The 21621-nt window shown below is 46.4% G+C and overlaps 1 protein-coding gene across 2 annotated transcripts in view; it reads right to left on the bottom strand.

Moving 5' to 3' along the window:
• CORO2B (coronin 2B) overlaps window positions 1-17174 on the bottom strand; it is a 135653-nt gene extending 118479 nt beyond the window's left edge. Inside the window, exon 1 of one of the 2 annotated variants that reach the window (XM_075346076.1) lies at window positions 17068-17174. Coding sequence is in view for 1 of the 2 variants with exons in the window: in XM_075346077.1 (XP_075202192.1) it covers window positions 17068-17082 (15 nt within the window). In the remaining variant the exon portion in view is untranslated. The remainder of the gene's footprint in view (window positions 1-17067) is intronic. The other variant, XM_075346077.1, reaches the window with a different exon arrangement.
• Window positions 17175-21621: the final 4447 nt, after the last annotated feature.

Genomic DNA, 21621 nt, shown 5'->3' with positions numbered 1-21621 from the left:
GGCCGGTTGGATGTACTGCACTGCCAAATTCTCTGAAATGCCTTTAGTTTATGGTAGAGAAATGAATATTCAATTCAAAGGCAACAGCTCTGGTGACATTCCTGCAGTCAGCATGCCAATTGCACGCTCCCTCAAAACTTGCGATATTTGTGGCATTTTAGTGTGTGATAAAAATGCATATTTGAGAGTGGTCTTTTATTGTAAGGCGCACCTGTGCAATAATTACCCTGTCTAATCAACATCTTGATATGCCATACCTGTGAGGAAGATAGATTATCTTGGCAAAGAAGAAGTGTTCACTAACAGATTTAGGCAAATTTGTGAACAATATTTAACAGAAAAATGCCTTTTCTATATATAGAAAAAGCCTTAGATCTTTGAGTTCAGCTCATGAAAAAAGTGAGTAAAAACAAGTGTTGGGTTTAGATTTTTGTTCGGTATATTTTGTTGAACAAGATTAAAAGTGTTTAATCCACATTTTTTTAAAATGTACTTATTTTATTTTTACAAATATTTATAGGGAAATCAGGAAAAAAATAAGCATACTATTTCATATAACTGGTCCATCATTATTTCATTAACATCTAAACAAGATTTATACCAGTGGAGCAACTTAACCAAAGAGAATATATGCAGAGGTGTTTTAATGGACAAGTTTACTGTTATTGTACTTTGGCTCACTTAGTAAGCGTCTACTGAAGATTGGGTATAGCGCAGGTCACAATCAGAACAGAAATCGAAAATATTTTAGTCCAGTTGGATTCTACCAGCTGCTTTCATAGCACACAAAAACTAGGGATAAAGAAAGACTCATAAATTAAGCCTGGTCAATAAAAAACTGATTGTCTAACTTGAAGGGGTTGTCCACTTCTAGGATAAGCCCTTCTCATTCCCCATGTTTGCCATGTTAAAATAAAAAAGTTTATAATCACTTCCAGTGCCGCTGCCATTCCAGCTGTGCTGGCACTTGCGCTCCCGGGGTTTACGGGAGGCTAGTACATCACGGGAGCCCTGCGTCCAATCAGCCCTAGCTTCACTCTCCCCGTCTTCGGGCAAATAAATAATCAATAACAAGTGAGAGCACCCATATATCCATAGATCTTAACAGCTCATTTACATATAAGAAAAACATGGATTTCTCTGGACTAAGGGGTACTTTGCACGCTGCGACATCGCTAGCCGATGCTAGCGATGCCGATCGCGATAGTACGCGCCCCCGTCGCACATGCGATATCTTGTGATAGCTGCCGTAGTGAACATTATCGCTACGGCAGCTTCACACGCACTTACCTGCCCTGCGACGTCGCTCTGGCCGGCGACCCGCCTCCTTCCTAAGGGGGCGGGTCGTGCGGCGTCACAGCGACGTCACACGGCAGGCGGCCAATAGAAGCGGAGGCGCGGAGATGAGCGGGACGTAAACATCCCGCCCACCTCCTTCCTTCCTCATTGGCGGTGGAGGCAGGTAAGGAGATGTTCCTCTCTCCTGCGGCTTCACACACAGTGATGTGTGCTGCCGCAGGAACGAAGAACAACATCGTATCTCCTATTGGTGTGACATTATGAAAATGTCTGACGCTACACAGATCACCGATTTACGACGCTTTTGCGATCGTTTATCGGCGCATCTAGGCTTTACACGTTGCGGAGTCGTTTCCGGCGCCGGATGTGCGTCACTTTCGATTTGACCCCGACGATATCGCAGTAGCGATGTCACAACGTGCAAAGTACCCCTAAGACATTGGATGACAGATATCAAGGTATCCCAGAATTCCAAAAAGATAGCGGCATGCCAAATCCAAGGAAAAACTTTAGTTACTGTCCTGCGTAGGAAGGACAGGTGGACCTGTTGAAGTGGATGTTTGTGTGAAACGGCCGTTGTACAGCCTCTTGCACCTGCACCTCACTGTTCCCCCTCCTCCGCATGACGGTAACTCCCGGAGCTGTTATTTTATGAAGGTGATGAAGTTGAAGCTGTTATTTTATGACGTTGATGGAATAAAGCAGAAAGTTTTTTCCTTGGATTTGGAGTGCCGCTATCTTTTTGGAATCCTGTGAATCTTTGTCCTGCACTGTGATTAACAAGCGGAACACCCTTATCTGTATGCAAAGTCCTGCAGAGGGATCGACTGGTTGGCAGTGAGTGACACAGGATATATGCCAGGTGGTGCCGATATTTTATGCCAGCTTTTTTCAGATATCAAGGTATCATTTTATTCTATTTTCAATGACCAGCATGCTCATATATATGGTTTAGGAGGGTGGGTCCAACTGAATGATGGCCTTTAAAGAGACTCTGTTGGCACAGAATAGACGTTCAAACCAGGTACAGGGGCTTGGTGCATCAAGGTGTGGCCAAACATTTAAGTGCACCTTTCCATTTACTTGTGTTCCATCCATCCCCACCTTCCTTTGAATGACAACTCTGGCTTTATAGAGCTAGAGAAGAGCGGAGATAGATGGAAAACAGGCAGATGGGAAGATGCACTTAAATGTTCGGCCACGCCTTGATGCACCGAGTGCTTGTACTTGGTTTGAACAGTCATTCTGTGCTGACAGTGCCTTTAAAGCCTCATAGCTTCACCTCCCTCTTAGCATGCGGACAATATCAGAAATCTTAATCATCTTGGAGGAGAGAATGGTACTAAAGGAACCATTGGGCCTTTTCCTCCTCTTTTTTTTCCCACCTTTAGGCTATGTGCCCATGCTAGAATGTCCCTGCGGATTTTTTTGCCTGAAAATCCGCGACTTTCGCGGCAAATCCGCACCCGCGGATTTGCCGCGGATTTACCGCGGATTTGCCGCGGATTTTGATGCGGATTTTTTTTTTTTTTTTCCCCATTCAAAGCCAAAAATCCGCACCAAATCTGCACCAAACAATTGACATGCTGCAGATTTTTCCGGATCAAAATCCGCGGCAAATCCGCCGCGGAAAAATCCGCAGCATGGGCACAGCATTTCCAAAATGCCATTGAAATGGCTTGGAAGTGCTGCTGCTGCAGATTTTCGGCAAATCCGCGGTAAATCCGCGGCAAAATCCGCGGTAAATCCGCGGTAAATCCTGTAGCGTGGGCACATAGCCTTATGGGGCCTGTAGAGAAAGTCAGCAATGTATAAGGCCATTCTCTAATAGAGGTTAGGAAAAAATGGTATCAAATGGAGACCCATATTTGCAGCCTGGATTAACCCCTTCTTTAAGGAATTAGTACAGTTCTACAAGTTATGTTAGATTTAGTTCTGTTATTGTGGTTGTCCTTGATTATATTGATCATCAGCAGTGCCCCCCAGCCCCAGCAGGGTGTATTTATAATACTACTGTCTTATTATATGATGATTAAGGGGTCTCTGTGGACTCCCCAGGCACAAGGACATAGCTGACACTGCACCGTCTACAAGTATATAAACACCACTACAATTCACCCTACTATAGCGTAGTCCCCCGAATCAGCATTTCACACATTATAGTCTTGTGCTGTGTTCATTGAGCTTCATCTGTATCTCCCTTTATAACGCATTCACTAATTTATCCAATCCCAAGAGTCTCCACCCAAATACTTCTCGCCAATGTGCCTTTTTGTGGCCAAGGAGAAGATATATTTAGCTCTTCAATTAACTCCTTTAAGAAATGACCTTGCAGTAACTTTACAATAGAAATAAAGGGCTATAATGAAATCCTTTATATTCACTTTTCCATAAACACAACGTTAAGCTCATACATAATGAATGACATTTGATGATTAACTCCCGGTTACTTTCTTCTTCATTTTTCCTGTCTCCATAGCTTTTCCATGATCGAATAAACCAAGTACAGAAATGACAGCTACTCGGGATCTCGTCTGTATACGGTATAATTGAGCAATACACAGTGTAATCACCTGCTATTAGATGATGGCATATAGGAATAATACATAATAGTGACCTGAGTGTTGTATTACCGACTGGACGTACACATAAAGCACACAGTGCCGAAGCCCTGATTGCTGCAGACTGGCATTATAAGGCACCTCCCCACTGCAGTATTCTCAATATATGTATACATAGTGTAACGGGCAGACACAGGAATATTCAAGGTGACTCCTTTATTGAGAATGTGCCACAAAAACCTCATATATGTAGATATGTACAAATTAATTTCAGTTTTAAAAATTCTACATCATTGGGACTTTCTAACCTGCAATCAAATGGTTAAAGCTAAAGATTAGAAATGCATTGCTAGTTAGGGAACCATAAAATCTAGAGGAACTTTGGTATGCGGTAAATGATTGTAATTAATGCAAGTGCAGCAGGGATTAACATGCGTTAACTCTTTCAGTGGATTTAGGATTTGAAACTGTAGGTAGAAACATATGAGGGGCATTAACCAGGGCAATATTTATATTAAAGGGGTATTCAGTACTATAAAAGTAATCTTAAGTATAGTCTAATAACATCTGATTGGTGGGGTCCACTTCATTCCATTGTGGCGCCCCTGACCTGGTCAGACACCACTGAGTACTGCACCCATGCTGGGGGAAGTCCAACAAAGTACAACACAGGTATCCAGAAGACTGACCGGGGTGTGGACACGCAGGCACATAGTAACCAGGTCTCAAACATTGACCTTTGTAGGGACCCCTGGGGAATACAGGAGGGGGCATGGCCATCATTTCCACTCAAGGGGTGTAGTAGAGAGCTTGGTTGCTAAGTTGCATAGGCAGGCACAGAGGGGAAGGAGTAGTGAGCCAGTAAGTTAGTAAAGCTCAGGGAGAGCAGTCGCAGTGGAAGAACGTGGGGGCTGTCACTAGTCAGACAACGCAGGTGCAGTGGTTACTGGCGGGGGAGAATGGCCACTTGGTAGTGCCGCCCGAAAACCACCCGAGGCCGGAGTGCAAAGGGGTGGCTGAGTACGGGGACTGCCAGGTGAACCAGGCCCTCACGGGGTTACAGGTCCCCAGAGAAGGGGCCCATTCAGTTGGCCTGCTCAACCTGCAGTTGAGGGCACTTCATGCCCTTTTCCAACCAAAACACAGAGTCCGCAGCCACGTAGCAACGAGAGGGCCCATAGGAACAAGAGGCAAGCAGCCGGAGTTACCTGGTCCAGGCTACAAGCAAACGGGCCGAAAAGGGGAGAACAGGCAGAAGCAACTTCCCTGGGTGACCCCGTAGGACTACAAGTCTGGGTCACCACAAACACAAGCGGGCTAGGAAGGTGAGTCAGTAGCCACCCCCTAAGTTAGCCTGAAGGAGCCTGGTTCCCACTTGAAGCATCACAGCATCGCTCGGGTTAACTCACCCTTGCCACCTGAAGTGAGTAAAAACCCTGAAAGACATTCCTGTTGTGCGTGTAAGTTCTTCTGCGACCTGTGGTACTACACATCTACAGCGGGCCCTGGGGCCAGCCTCACTCTCGGGAGGCCACCACATCTAGCTGCACTCAACATCAGCCCCAGGCGTTCCCTAATCTGCAGTGGCGGTCGCCCTGACCACAATACCGAGAGTGGCGTCACGAATCCTATAGAAGTCAACCTACCTGTGACCAAAAGGATCCAGGATGCGCCGTCCCTGAAGACCCTGAGACGACCTGGAGATAACGGGGCGGCACAACTCTGGCGTCACGAACAGGATAAGGACTAGACCTGTTAAGACAGGTGACCATGTGCCTGGGCGGTCCGCTTAAAAAGTTTGAAGCGCTGCCATGTTGCCACCATGAAAAGCGCGCCAAAGAACAACAGCAGCCCGCACAGAAAGAAGTGGCCGCCCACGAAGGGGTGCGGCTACCCAGAGAACCCCCGCAGAGTTCTGACCTTGCAAGTGATGGAGGCGGAGTTGTCTAGAGACGGCGGGAAGAGACAGAGCTGCAGGAAGTGAAGGTGGAAGGTCGTGCAGAGAGAGAAGAGAGGATGGCGTCTGCACACAGCGATCCAGAGCCAGGCTCCGCTGCCTGGTGGGACTGGGAGCTTGCCCAGTTCTGTGACCGGCTGGAGGCCAGGATCGTGCAGCAGATCAGGGACGGACGCACCGAGCTCCGGGAGATAGCTACAGAGGGTCGGACCTACGAGAGGTGGACCGCGCGACAAGTGACACACCGGGCGGTGACCACCCAGACTCTGATGATGCTACCGATGGGTGAGTCCTGTGTTGCCCCTGCCCGCACAAGTGCACCGATCCCCGCTGCGATGCCAGCGGCGCGCCATGCTGCCATGCCCATGAAGATCCCTGCTGCGATCCCGGAGGTGACGCCCGCTATGACCTACTCTGCGAAGCCCGCGGTCCCTGCAGAGATGCCTGGGGCAATGACGTCCGGCCCGCCAAGATCGGACCACAGCAGCGACGCCCGCTACAACCCACTCTACGAAGCCCTCGATCCCTGCAGAGACGCCTGGAGCAATGACGCCCAGCCCGCCAAGACCAGGCTGCAGCCACGCCAATCTCGGCCCACCAAGATCAGGCCGCAAGACCATCTACCCCAGCCTGCCAGGCACAAATAGTGATCACACCCCAGCCACCGCTCCGGGAATCAGGTTCTACGTCCCCGCCGGGAGAAGACCCAGTTTTCCTGAAACTGAAGAAGGAGCTGAGTGCCCGCTACCACAAGGAGCTGGTGGACCGGTTCGTCGTCTCCAGGCAGTTACCCGGACACGGAGTGGTCCCAGCGGCAGCCCTGGCTAAGATAAGCCCACCACCCTGGCCTGCTGAAGAGCGTTTACCCCCAGTGTTGCTGCCGGAAGAGTGCTCAGGAGAACTAAGGGGGAGGGGAGGCCTGGAGGCTGAAGAGTCGAGCCCAGAACCATCAGAGGAGGACGCAGCACCTTGTGTGGTTGAGGGGGGCCCGGAGCCTGAAATGCTACCTTACTCTCGCTGGGATGAGGAGAGACCAACATCCCCCCGCTGAGGATGAAGCGTTGGCTATCAACCTTACCTCGCATGTATGCAGCCTGGGAATCCGCAGTCACGAAGAGCCCCATGAGCAGAGCACGGCACCACACCCAAGCAATACAGGCCACACTACAGCAGTCCCCAGATAAGAAGGAAGATGTCACAGCATGGGACTTAGAAGAAAAACAGACGTTAAGAAAAGCCCACCACCAGGAAAGAGGACCCCTTTGCCGTGGAGTGGTCGGAGAATTCAGTCTTAAGTCGGGATATGGCTTCATTGTAGCACCTGGTGTCAGAGAAGGCATCTTCGTAAGTAGGAGGGATGTGAGAGCCCACTTGCCCAGAGGACATCCTGGAAGAAACTTGCATATGGGAGACCTGGTTGAGTTCACTAAACACCAAGGAGAATGAGATTGGTTTGCGCTAGATGTCACACCATGTCTCAGAAATGCCTATAGCAGTCCAACAGTTCCTACCCAACCCCCAAAGCAGGTAACAGGAACAGACAAAGACAAAGATCAAGAAACAGATACAGAAAGAGAAACAGCCAAAGACAAAGAGCATGAGCTAGAGACATCGAGTACCACAGACGACGATAGAGACACAGTGATTTACAGGTGCCACAGCCCTACAGGCCCAAGCCCTGGTAAGGAGAAGGAAGAAGAATCCATGTAAAGAGTACAGCAAAGTCAAAAGTTACAAGTTTGAAGTTTGCAACGTTAAAGTTCAAGAAATATGCCCCCATATACTGATGTGAGAACCCTCTTTACAAAGTCTGCTTTTGTACCTGGTTTTCTGCACTTTAAACAAGGACCATAGGCTATGAACTGGCTATAGCCACAAACTCTCGCAGTGTGTATAGTTACCCCAGAGGTACAACCACCTGGCCATGCCCATTTATGTGGCCTGGCTCGTCTGTGACCAAAGAGCACGCCTGTTTATGGGGCCTGGCTCTCCACCACAAAGAGGGTATCCTGTCTGTATCGACTGTGGATGCAGCCTCTACATTCCTGCCAGAAGAGGCCGAAGGCGCGGCACCACAAGAGAGGGTTACCCGGTAACAACATCGACTGAGAAAGCCGCCTCTACATCCTGTCAGAAGAGGCCAAAGACGCGGCTCGACGGGAAGGGGTTTGCTTTCAACCACCAGCCCCAGGAGAGGAAGATTGGAGGAAAGGTCTGGGGAAACAGATGCCCCAGACCTGGTTGCTAAAAGGACCGGTGACCTGCCTCCTGAGAAGGTTTTGGGTGGGTAACGGACTTGTGGGTGGAGGGTGGTGATGTATGGTACTTGCTGTGGTTTTACAGTGTTTTTATGATGCTTTTACATGTTTTACAGTTTTATGTATTTTAAAATGTTTGTCTTTACAGCCCGAGGACGTGCTGTTGATAACTAAGGGGGAATGTGGCGCCCCTGACCTGGTCAGACACCACTGAGTACTGCACGCATGCTGGGGGCAGTACAACACAGGTATCCAGAAGGCTGACCGGGGTGTGGACACACAGACACATAGTAACCAGGTCTCCCACATTGACCTTTGCAGGGACCCCTGGGGAATCCAGGAGGGGCCATGGCCTCCATCTCCACTTAAGGGGTGTGGTAGAGAGCCTGGTTGCTAAGTTGTGGAGGCAGGCACAGAGGGGAGGGAGTAGTGAGCCAGTCAGTTAGTGAAACTCAGGGAGAGCAGTCGCAGAGGAAGAACCTGGAGGCTGTCACTAGTCAGACACCGCAGGTGTAGTGGTTACTGGCGGGGGAGAATGGCCACTTGGTAGTGCCGCCCGAAAACCACCCGAGGCCGGAGTGCAAAGGGGTGGCTGAGTACGGGGACTGCCAGGTGAACCAGGCCCTCACGGGGTTACAGATCCCCAGAGCAGGGGCCCATTCAGTTGGCCTGCTCAACCTGCAGGTGAGGGCACTTCATGCCCTTTTCCAACCAAAACACAGAGTCCGCAGCCACGTAGCAGCGAGAGGGCCCATAGGAACAAGAGGCAAGCAGCTGGAGTTACCTGGTCCAGGCTACAAGCAAACGGGCCGAAAAGGGGAGAACAGGTAGAAGCAACTTCCCTGGGTGACCCCGTAGGACTACAAGTCTGGGTCACCACAAACACAAGAGGGCTAGGAAGGTGAGTCAGTAGCCACCCCCTAAGTTAGCCTGAAGGAACCTGGTTCCCACTTGGAGCATCACAGCATCGCCCGGGTTAACTCACCCTTGCCACCTGAAGTGCGTAAAAACCCTTAAAGGCATTCCTGTTGTGCATGTGAGTTCTTCTGCGACCTGTGGTACTACCTGTGGGCCACCACATCTAACTGCACTCAACATCAGCCCCAGGCGTTCCCTAATCTGCAGTGGCGGTCGCCCTGACCGCAATACCAAGAGTGGCGTCACGAATCATATAGAAGTCAACCTACCTGTAACCAGAAGGATCCAGGACGCGCTGTCCCTGAAGACCCTAAGACGACCTGGAGATAAGGGGGCCACGGGGTGGCACACCATCACCACTGATCAGCAGTTTAAAGGGACAAGCACCATATCCCCTTTTATGGTTACCAGACACTGCGCCTTACAGTTTGTGGTGGCTGTGCCTGAAACTGCAGCTCTCTGCACCTCAGTCCCATTCAAGTGAATGGGGCTGAGTTACAATACCAGGCACAACTCCTATAATGTTTGGCCCTAAGTCTGGTAAATAATGAAGGGTATGCAATTGTACCTGAAATTGGATGCCCACCAATGCAATATTGAAGTCCTATTCTAAGTATAAACAATTTACATAAAATGCTGTAAAATCCCTTAACTTTAGAAATCAAGGCCTGCCAGGGGCATAACGGTCACTGAGTGCACAACCTCAACTAGGTCCATGCTGGAGGGGGGCCCACTGACTCAGTGCCTATTTAAGCTGGATGTGCATTCGAGGATGCACATTCAGCTGAAATATATTGCAGCTGATGTCAATGTGCCAGTCAATTAGCGTTGCATCATGGCAGTGATGTAATGCGTCACCATAAGAAGCATGCCAATGTCACCTGCTGGCCTCTGCGCCAGCTACACAAGAGCACTTTGTGTGTCATGTGAGCGTAGGAAGTTAAGAAGAATGTTTTTTTTATGTAATAGAACAGTGGCAAAACAAGGAATATATATAACAGGATGGGCCCAGGATAAGGACATATATATTAGTAAGGGGTCCAGACTGGGGGACATATACAGTTAGGTCCAGAAATATTTGGACAGTGACACAAGTTTTGTTATTTTAGCTGTTTACAAAAACATGTTCAGAAATACAATTATATAGATAATATGGGCTGAAAGTGCACACTCCCAGCTGCAATATAAGAGTTTTCACATCCAAATCGGAGAAAGGGTTTAGGAATCATAGCTCTGTAATGCATAGCCTCCTCTTTTTCAAGGGACCAAAAGTAATTGTACAAGGGACTCTAAGGGCTGCAATTAACTCTGAAGGCGTCTCCCTCGTTAACCTGTAATCAATGAAGTAGTTAAAAGGTCTGGGGTTGATTACAGGTGTGTGGTTTTGCATTTGGAAGCTGTTGCTGTGACCAGACAACATGCAGTCTAAGGAACTCTCAATTGAGGTGAAGCAGAACATCCTGAGGCTGAAAAGAAAGAAAAAAATCCATCAGAGAGATAGCAGACATGCTTGGAGTAGCAAAATCAACAGTCGGGTACATTCTGAGAAAAAAGGAATTGACTGGTGAGCTTGGGAACTCAAAAAGGCCTGGGCGTCCACGGATGACAACAGTGGTGGATGATCGCCGCATACTTTCTTTGGTGAAGAAGAACCCGTTCACAACATCAACTGAAGTCCAGAACACTCTCAGTGAAGTAGGTGTATCTGTCTCTAAGTCAACAGTAAAAAGAAGGCTCCATGAAAGTAAATACAAAGGGTTCACATCTAGATGCAAACCATTCATCAATTCCAAAAATAGACAGTCAAGAGTTAAATTTGCTGAAAAACACCTCATGAAGCCAGCTCAGTTCTGGAAAAGTATTCTATGGACAGATGAGACAAAGATAAACCTGTACCAGAATGATGGGAAGAAAAAAGATTGGAGAAGAAAGGGAACGGCACATGATCCAAGACACACCACATCCTCTGTAAAACATGGTGGAGGCAACGTGATGGCATGGGCATGCATGGCTTTCAATGGCACTGGGTCACTTGTGTTTATTGATGACATAACAGCAGACAAGAGTAGCCGGATGAATTCTGAAGTGTACCGGGATATACTTTCAGCCCAGATTCAGCCAAATGCCGCAAAGTTGATTGGACGGCGCTTCATAGTACAGATGGACAATGACCCCAAGCATACAGCCAAAGCTACCCAGGAGTTCATGAGTGAAAAAAAGTGGAACATTCTGCAATGGCCAAGTCAATCACCAGATCTTAACTCAATTGAGCATGCATATCACTTGCTCAAATCCAGACTTAAAACGGAAAGACCCACAAACAAGCAAGACCTGAAGGCTGCGGCTGTAAAGGCCTGGCAAAGCATTAAGAAGGAGGAAACCCAGCGTTTGGTGATGTCCATGGGTTCCAGACTTAAGGCAGTGATTGCCTCCAAAGGATTCGCAACAACATATTGAAAATAAAAATATTTTGTTTGGGTTTGGTTTATTTGTCCAATTACTTTTGACCTCCTAAAATGTGGAGTGTTTGTAAAGAAATGTGTACAATTCCTACAATTTCTATCAGATATTTTTGTTCAAACCTTCAAATTAAACGTTACAATCTGCACTTGAATTCTGTTGTAGAGGTTTCATTTCAAATCCAATGTGGTGGCATGCAGAGCCCAACTCGCGAAAATTGTGTCACTGTCCAAATATTTCTGGACCTAACTGTACACCAGGTTGGGGGACATATATACAGCGAAAGGGCCAAGGATGTGGACATATATACCTGGAAAGGGCCAAGCATGGGGAACATATATACATGGAAGAGGCTCAAGTTGGGGGACATATATGCCAGGATGGGGGGGCATACTATCATTATTATTATTATTATTATTATTATTATTATTATTATTTATGCATAGAGCACCATTGATTCCATGGTGCTGTACATGAGAAGGGGAATACAGAATACATACAGTATACAAGTTACAATAGACAGACTGGTACAAAGGTAAGAGGGCTTACATTCTATAGGATATTGGGGAGGAGATAGAGGGTGCGGTGTTGGTGAGGTGGCAGTTCCGGCACATATATACCAGGATGAGGGACATATATATATATATATATACATATATCAGGATGAGGGAAATACAGTATATACTAGGATGGGGCCTAGGATAGGGTGTATATATATATATATATATATATATATATATATACATATATATATATATATATATATATATATATATAAAAGGAGGGTGGCACGGGGGTCATATATACCAGGATTCATGGTGGATACAGATAGGTAAGGGTTCCTGTGCAAGAACAATATATGGGCCATTTGCAGTCCATTAATTCATCATAATGCACAATTCCATATACTTTTGAGGGGAAAATGGGCCCCCTTAACTCGGCCCCTTTTTGACTGCACAGGTTGCAGCAATGATATGTCTGCCCATGACCTGGATCCGGGAGAGATATGCCAGGAAGCGGCCCATAATGAGGAACATTTATACATGGAAGGGGGTTCAGGATGTGAAGCATATATATCAGGTTGGGGATATATTTATCTGGAAGGAGCCTAGGATGGGGGATATATATATATATATATATATATATATATATATATCAGGAAGTGGCCCAGGATGGGGGAAATTGGTATAGGATGTGGCACATTACTACATAACGGGGGGAAGGGGGGGGGGGGGCAACACGTATGTTGTCATAGGATTTAGAATGCTACCAGAGCCCATACATCTGACAGAACATGCAGGGGAGGGTATGTGGTAGATCCAAATTTTTCATTGGGGCCCATCGGACAATAATTACACAACTGGTGCCCACACAGCATCAATATTCTTTTATGCCTTGCTATGATATCAATTTTGTTAGATTTCCGTAGCTCCATGATACCTTGATGGTCAGAATAGCATAATTGCCTAAGACAGCGCATCTTCTCACATATATACAGTCATGGTAGCCTTGAAATTGTTCCAGAGAATCAAGTGTTTTGAGAAAATTACTGCAATTACACATTTTGTCATCCATGTGTTATTTCCTTTGTGTGTATTTGAAAAACAAAAAAACAGAGATAAAAAGGCAAATTGGACATCATTTCACACTTAACCCCAAAAATGGTATGTATAAAATTGTTGGCACCTTTCCAAAATTGTGGGTAAACAACTTTGTTTCAAGCATGTTATGCTCATTCAAACTCAGCTGAGGGAAGTAACAAGCGTGGGCAATATGAAAATCACACCTGACACCAGATAAAAAGGGGAGAACTTGACTCAATCTTTTCATTGTGTATCTTTGTGTGCCACACTAAGCATGCAGGACAAAAAGAGGAAAAGAGAACTGTCTGAGGATTTGAGAACCAAAATTGTTGAAAAAGTCAACAATCCCAAAGTTACAAGTCCATCTCCAGAATCTTGATGTTCAATTGTCCACAAAGCACAACATAGTAAGTTTACAACCCATGGTACTGTAGCTAATCTCCCTGGACTGGGATGGCAGAGAAAAATTGATTAAAGGTTGCAACGCAGGATTATCTGGAATGGATAAGCAGCCTCAATCAAGTTCCAAAGAAATTCAAGCTGTCCTGCAGGCTCAGGGTGCACCATTGTCAACGCAAACTATCTATCGACATTTGAATTAAATGAAACGCTGTGGCAGGAGACCCAGGAGAACCCCACTGCTGACACAGAGACATAAAAATGATTGACTGGAGTTTGCCAAAATGTATGTGAGTAAGCCAAAATCCTTTTGGGAAAGTGTCTTGTGGACAGCTGAAACCAAGATAAAACTTTTTGGTAAAGCACATCATTCTACTGTTTACTGAAAATGGAATGAGACCTACAAAGAAAAGAACACAGGACCTACAGTCAAATATGGTGGAGGTTCAAATATGTTTTTGATTGTTTTGCTGCCTCTGGCACTGGGTGCCTTGACTGTGTGCAAGGCATCATGAAATCTGAAGAGTTCCAAAGGTCATGGGTCTTCAAGCAGGAAAATGACCCCAAACATACTTTAAAAAGCCCCCAGAAATGGATGGAAACAAAGCACTAGAGCGTTCTGAAGTGGTCAGCAATGAGTCCAGATCTAAATCCCATTGAATACCTGTGGAAAGATCTTAAAATTGCTGTTGGGAAAAGGTGCCTTCAAATATGAGAGACCTGTAAAAGAAGAGTCCAAATTTCCAGTTCAGAGGTGTAAGAATAGTTGATGGTTATAGGAAGTGATTGATTGCAGTGATTTATTCCAAAGCGTGTGCAACCAAATATTTAGTTGATGATGCCAATATTTGTGTCCTGCCCATTCCTGGACTTTTCTGTGAAATTATGTCAAATTTGCCTTTTTTCTCCTTGTTTTTGTGTTGTTTCAATAAATAAAACGGAAATTAACATGTTTATAACAAAATGTGTAATTATAATCATTTTGAGGGAGATATACTTAATTTTCTGCCATAATATAAAGGGTGCCAACACTTTCGGCCATGACTGTAAATGACTTCCATTGGTGCAGTAGTGTTCATGGCATTTTTCTATGTTGTCATATCAGTATTTATTCTCCAGAATTGGACGTATGTGACTGTACTAAGACAGGAATTGAGAGTTCATACAGTTGCTCATCCCCTGCTGACTACGGATTTCTGACAGTGGTTTCCGGCCATCTGTTGTCAGACTTGGTGGCAACAGTAGGACTTTTTTCCATTTGCTATGAGAACAGTACATTAATACTTTGTGAACATGTCACTCATTATAGGTAGGAACTGTACTTTATAATTTACTATGAAATGTATTACTTTATGATAAGTTTACATGTGTTTTAACTAGTTTAGTATTTCTTCCCAACCTAGTTCTATCTCTTCCTTATCTATACACTATCTCATACTTTCTACATGCCTTCTTACACCTGCTTTAATTTATTTTTCATTAAAAAAAACCCAAAAACCCATAACAATGAAATACTTAATTTCCTACAGATGTAATTTAGCTTTCACCCTCAACCATTCCATCAAACCCAATTATGTTTTTCCCCACTTCACGTCACTGAATCTTTTTCTTCTTCTAAATACAATAACGTATTGCAAACCAATAACTGACTGAGATTCAGAGTTAATAAATCAGAAAGTCTTCTCAATAAATAGATCCATATTTCCCTGAATCAGCCGTTCTGTCTAAAACCAGCTCATCCATCTGCTCTAGTTTCTTGGCTCAGCTGAATGTTCTACTATCCTGATCCATACCTTGCTATACCAGCCATAATTCCTCACATCAGTCCTTGTCCTCAGTAGGATTTGCAATCTAATTTCTATATCTAATTTAGATAGACATACATTGGGGTAAGTTAGAATCGGTAACCTATCATTTTTGAAGTTTTTGAAGGCATTGATGTACCTGGCGGACATTGCATTTTACCAGATTTATACTCTATCTATTCAGTTAATCTACACCGTTACTTACATATATATCTCCCTATACAAGATCATTACAATGCATTCATAAATCACAGACCAGGCTCATCTCTTTATATATCTCCATTATACCTCCCACTCTTTCCACCCACCACATTTTCTCATACCTTCCCATTAGTTATTTCCAGTACATCTGGCCTAATTGCTTTTTAGACTCAAGCAATCGTCTTCTATTGACTTATATAATGATAGGCTGTACTCATCCATAATTCTAGTATCCATCGTTTCCGATACCTCACTTATATCATTCCTTCATTAAGTGCATTTTGCGTAGACAATTCAGCATTACTTTTTCTTCTCTATAGCTTTACCTGACAACACAGAGATGATCGCTAAAACCCACCCCAGTTTCTTCCACCAATTATCTTGGATCCAAAAACTTATTTTACTGTTGAATTGTCCGACTCTCCTTTGTCTACGCTTTCCATAGTCTACAATGGGCCAATAACTCAGTGGTTCCCAATCTTTATTACCTTGAGAGCTACATTAAACACTAAGAGAGAGTTGCGAGCCATATCTTGAGCCCCCAGAGCAGTGATATCCGGCTCTCGCCTACCACCCATAATAGTGACATGCAGAGCTCCCATTACTAGTATAATGAACACCAAAGCCATCACACCAAGGCAGTATATTCATATTCAGAGCTGTCCATCTTACCCCCATTTGGTATTCTCTCATCAAACACTCCCACCACTCTATTACATCCAGTTTTATGCACTCAAGCTGTAGATCGAATGATACTGCCAGATAGTCATCCAGATCTCCTCTTCTATGCGTGGCTACTCTCAGAAGTCACCATCTGGAGACCTGCTCTTCATAGCTGTTTGCCAGACCTGGTGAAAGCCACATGTCCCAGGCCCGTAAGGCAGATATCACAGGCCTGCTAGCCACATGTGGCTCCTAAGCGACAAGTTGTAGACCCCTGCAATAACTAATTGCTTAAAAGTCAACATCCCATAATTCGTCACATCTCATTTTAACTACTTTCCCCAGGTTATAGTTGTACTGGTACTTTCCCAATACACATTTTGTAGACAGCACATATTTATTAGAGTTTGCTGCGTCTCTTGAAACCCAACAATCCCCCTCCTTGTGAAAATTCAGCAATTCCTCACCCACGCCCCCACGTCATAAAGCTTTAAGCAGCAGGTTGCAGAAATGGTTAGGTTGGATTTCCATGTGTTCTCCCTACAGATGTCTGAAGATTATCAGGGGAGCCGTGGAGCCTATAAGACACCACAACATGCAAAGCAGTATTATGTGATATTCCTTGATTAATCCTGTGTCTGGACTGCGTCCAAGAGATTACCGGCTGATTGTTGGGAACTATGGTGCGTGGTTGTGTGTTGTGGGATCAGAGCTGCATAAGCTTTTTGCAGTCTGAAAAGTCTGTGGGTATAACCGCAGTGACTTCCCACATCCCACGTAATGCACTTCTCTGCCCCATTAAACACATTTACCCCAGAGATTCTAAATGCTTTTCGATAGGAAGCTTTTGATCACTCCAGATAGAGAGTGATGTAACCCGCACATGCTTGTAGGCTTTATTTTATCTCTGCCTCTCCTTGTCCCCTTCCATCTTCCGCATACATCAGCACTGGCTCAACTTACCTTGGTGACAGTCATACAGAGCGGTGTCAGAGAGGGGACCAGGCTCCTGAGCTGCTGCCTTCTGACTGCAGATCTCTGTGTGGTGGCTGCTTCCACTCTGCGCTGCTCCCCTCCTCCTCATTATTCCCATCCTTTGCAGGCTGAATTGTGATGTCACTCTGCATCCATACTGATCAAGCAGGAAGCCGCTCTACTGCTTTTAACCTTTTCTCTACTGGGTCAGTACTATAATATACATGAAAAGACTTAAAAAAACAACTTTCTAGACTAGAGCTTCAGATTAGGAGACAATTAGATTTATGTAAAGTGGCCGAATCGTGCCATATGCTTGTATATTCACCCAAAAATTGTCACAAAAATTCCGATGTGACCGATCACATTTTCGGCATACAAAAGTGCGCCATCGTTTAGTATCTACTTTCCAAGCGTTAGCCAAAATGATCAAAATTGGTAATTTTGATAACTTTTATCTTATGTAGACAGCTTAGAGAAGACCTGGAAGGTGCAAATGCTGCTGTTCTCCTGAATCTGGCGTCATCTATCTTTCGTCTGTTCAAGAGTAAAAGAATTCTCTTCCCTTTTATTCTCAAATCTTCTCTTTGGGCGTCTTCAGGAGGACCATGCTCATTTGCCTAACAAGGGAGGAGAGGGCTATATCCAGTGCTGTAACTAGAGTTCAATGGGCCCCGTTGTTAAATTTGGAGTAGTGAATATGCATTTTCTTAAACAGCAGGCACATGTGTTAGCCCCAGAAGCCAGCTGCTTCCTCCTGTGACTTTGCAATTTGGAGTGCAGTGACCCCTCGGGTCTCTGTGCTGCAATGCATTTCAGCTGGATGTGTGCACTCGGACGCACATCCAGCTGAAGCAGGCGCTGAGGTCCGCAGGCCCCCTGAATTCCCGGGCTTGGTTGTGGTCATGACCCCTGCGACCACGATTATTCCGCACATGGCGGTATCTCAAGAATGGAGGGTCTCATGAACAACAAATAATAATGCCAGATTTAGTAGAATAGCTGAATTTACACCAGGTTAAAAACAAATTACATATTTATGGCAAATGATATAGTCACATTAAGGCCTCTTTCACATGTCCGTGCCTCCGGTACGTGTATGGTCAGTTTTCTCACGTACTGGAGACATGGGCACATGTAGACCCATTAAAATCAATGGGTCTGCGTTCACGTGTGTATTCTGCCATGGACCGTGTGTACGTGTGGAGCATATGTGTGCCCGTGTGGTCCACACGTAGACATGTCCACGTTTTCTCCGGCATCACGGGTGTCACACGGAACGCAAACGGGTCACACGTAACACAAACGGACCACACGGATGTGTTCCGTGTGACACGTGCCGGAGAAAACACATGTATCTGCGAGAAAAAAAAAACCCTTTACTCACCTTCTCCTGCCCTCCTGTCTCTGCCGCTGCTGTAACTTGCTTCCGACCGCCGCTCATTATGCTAATTGAATAGTCACTTCACTGCGGCCGGAAGCTGCAGCGGGGGGGAGTCGGCAGGACCGGAGACGGAAGATCAGCACCACGGACAGCAACGCCAGGGACAGGTGAGGAGAAAGTTCCCATTCTCCGTGTGTTATCACGGATAACACACAGAGAACACACGTGTGCCATACACACGGCACACCGAGGGCAATACGCAGCTTAGAAACGTCCGTGAAACACATGCGTGATTTTCACGGACATGTAAAAGAGGCCTAAGTCCGAGAGAACCATGGGAATTACAAGAGCAAAACCTGTTTGTGTCACACCTGTCAGTTTTGTCACCATATGTCTTGCCGGTCAATAATCCTTTGTTTTTCAGTTCTGTATAGTATAGTGGTCTTTAAGGCAAAACTATAAGCCGATAATTTAGAGAACTGCAAACTACTATGAGTCTCCAGTCTACAAGTATGCTATAATGAATAAGAGGACTACAAAACCAGGACAGTGACCCTGTGGGATGCAGGCATAAATGACTGTGCAGTGCTTACGAGCTGTAAGCATACAATGGTGATTGTGCACGGCCATGACCATTGAGGAAGGATTCTCCAGTCGTGCTGTATGTGTGTTACCCACCAATACCATCTGTAAATAATACACGAACTGCATGTGACTTGGTTTAAAATTGGCCACAGCAGCCTTTATTACCTATTATTTACATACTAACACAAGGGGGCGCCGTCCAACGGGCGACCCCAACAAATAACAATAGGTAACACAGTAACCAATACAGTAAATATACAACCCTGAGTAGGCCCAGTCCAGGAACCACTTCTCACCCCAGTATCCCTGGCCGCAACACACCGACCCAGAGATGAGGTATTAATCACCTACGGATTAACCCCCCAACTTTGCAGAACCCCGTGCCTGCAACATCCCGGAACCTGGAGCCACCATACCAAGATGGTGTCTCTCTGTCCAGTTACCATTGCCTTCAACCGCCTCTGGACCAGACCTACCCCCCGCTGCTGTGACAAAGAAACAACCCAGACCAAATTCCCCTCGGCATTAAACACAAGGGAGGGTGGGCGGGGATCGTTCCATATCCGGAAGTCAAGAGAGAGGGGGTAAGTCAAAGTCCTTTACTTACACCCCTCAACTGTCCCACCTCTTCCTCCAGGGAACTCCTCCTACCCACCAATCCCTTTACTCTGCCTTATAAACAAACCATTCCTGTTTCCATTAACCCCATCACTCCTTCCCTTCCCTCTAGTCATGTCGCCCCTCCACCCTATGGGTTCCATGGCTTTCTTGACCATTGAGGAAGGATTCTCCAGTCGTGCTGTATGTGTGTTACCCACCAATACCATCTGTAAATAATACACGAACTGCATGTGACTTGGTTTAAAATTGGCCACAGCAGCCTTTATTACCTATTATTTACATACTAACACAAGGGGGCGCCGTCCAACGGGCGACCCCAACAAATAACAATAGGTAACACAGTAACCAATACAGTAAATATACAACCCTGAGTAGGCCCAGTCCAGGAACCACTTCTCACCCCAGTATCCCTGGCCGCAACACACCGACCCAGAGATGAGGTATTAATCACCTACGGATTAACCCCCCAACTTTGCAGAACCCCGTGCCTGCAACATCCCGGAACCTGGAGCCACCATACCAAGATGGTGTCTCTCTGTCCAGTTACCATTGCCTTCAACCGCCTCTGGACCAGACCTACCCCCCGCCACAGGACAGGGCACGTGACTCCTTACGTGGCCTGGACCCGCCACACACCAAAAGCTTGTACCACACCTCCACGCAATCCCAGCGTCCACAAAACAGCACCAAGCACGTGAAGATGCACCCCCATCGCATCCCCAAAACCACCAGTTCAGCGCCACCAACTTTTGGCGCCGCCCCCCCAATAAGGCTCGATTGATACTGCCTATCGCACGAGCCACACGCCATTCCAACCTGGTCACACTATCAAAACTACCCCACGATTAAGCTCAGGTATGTCTTACACAATGCAACAACCAACAATTTTTTTTTTTTTTTTAAAACATTCATAAATAACTTCTCGAGATACCAAATCGCTGCCTCCAATTTACTGGACCAGTACCATCGACCCGTCCAGACCCAACTGGCAACATTCAGGCGAGCCTCAGACCGTCGAGGCCCCGAGAACCAACGAATGCCCAAATATCCAAATGAGGCACACCCTCACCACAAAAACCCAGGGGTTATAAACCCACAGATAACACCAACCTGTTACGCCAACCCATTCCACTCCCAAAAGACTCAAATGCCCCCATTGCCTTAACCCGATAACAACTGAGGCCAAACGTAACACCGAAACAAGAGGACTCCCACCTCCCAATACTTCTCACAACCCTTTTTCTGAGCCCACCGAGGGGCCTCCGTGGCAGCCCAATCCAGAAGGAATACGACCCATAGTATTCCGGGCGCCCACCCCCGCCACCTGCAATCAAGTCTGCAGCACTGCCACAAAATGGTACCTTAACAAACGCGACACAATAATGAACCTGGGCGCCCTCACAACATAATTCCGCACCCGGGACCGCGTATAACAACACCAACCTTCACCACCCGCCTAATCTAATTCGGTGAGCGACAAAGCCGGCGCTCAACCCACTGCACCACCTCGGACACATCCTCCAACATCCAACCTCCGCTCTTGACCGTAGATGGGCTGACCAACCCCACAATCTCAAAGCCCCCCAAAAGGCTAACACAAACCGTTTTGGACAAGGGAAACAAAAACCCGCTCGTGCTCAGATGAACATAGCCGCCACAAACCACTCACCAAACGCTGCCACAAAACAACGGAGACGGACCCTTGTATCCCGCTCCCTCACACCCTTACGACCAAACCCTTCAAGGCCTGCCGCGCCCTAAGATCCTGCGAAAACATCTCTCCACATCTAATCCTTAACAAGACAGCCACAGCCGCCACCCTCTGCTCCACTGCGGACGCCGGCCTAGCAGCCTGAAAACCGTTACTCACCACTGCCAACGCCACCATCAAATACTCCACCGGGCCTTCCTCACACATTGTCCCAAACGTTATCCGCGCCACCCATACTTCT

This window comes from Anomaloglossus baeobatrachus, chromosome 4 (assembly GCF_048569485.1).
Source record: "Anomaloglossus baeobatrachus isolate aAnoBae1 chromosome 4, aAnoBae1.hap1, whole genome shotgun sequence".
Classification (NCBI taxonomy): Eukaryota; Metazoa; Chordata; class Amphibia; order Anura; family Aromobatidae; genus Anomaloglossus; species Anomaloglossus baeobatrachus.
This window is presented reverse-complemented; position numbering and strand designations above follow the sequence as displayed.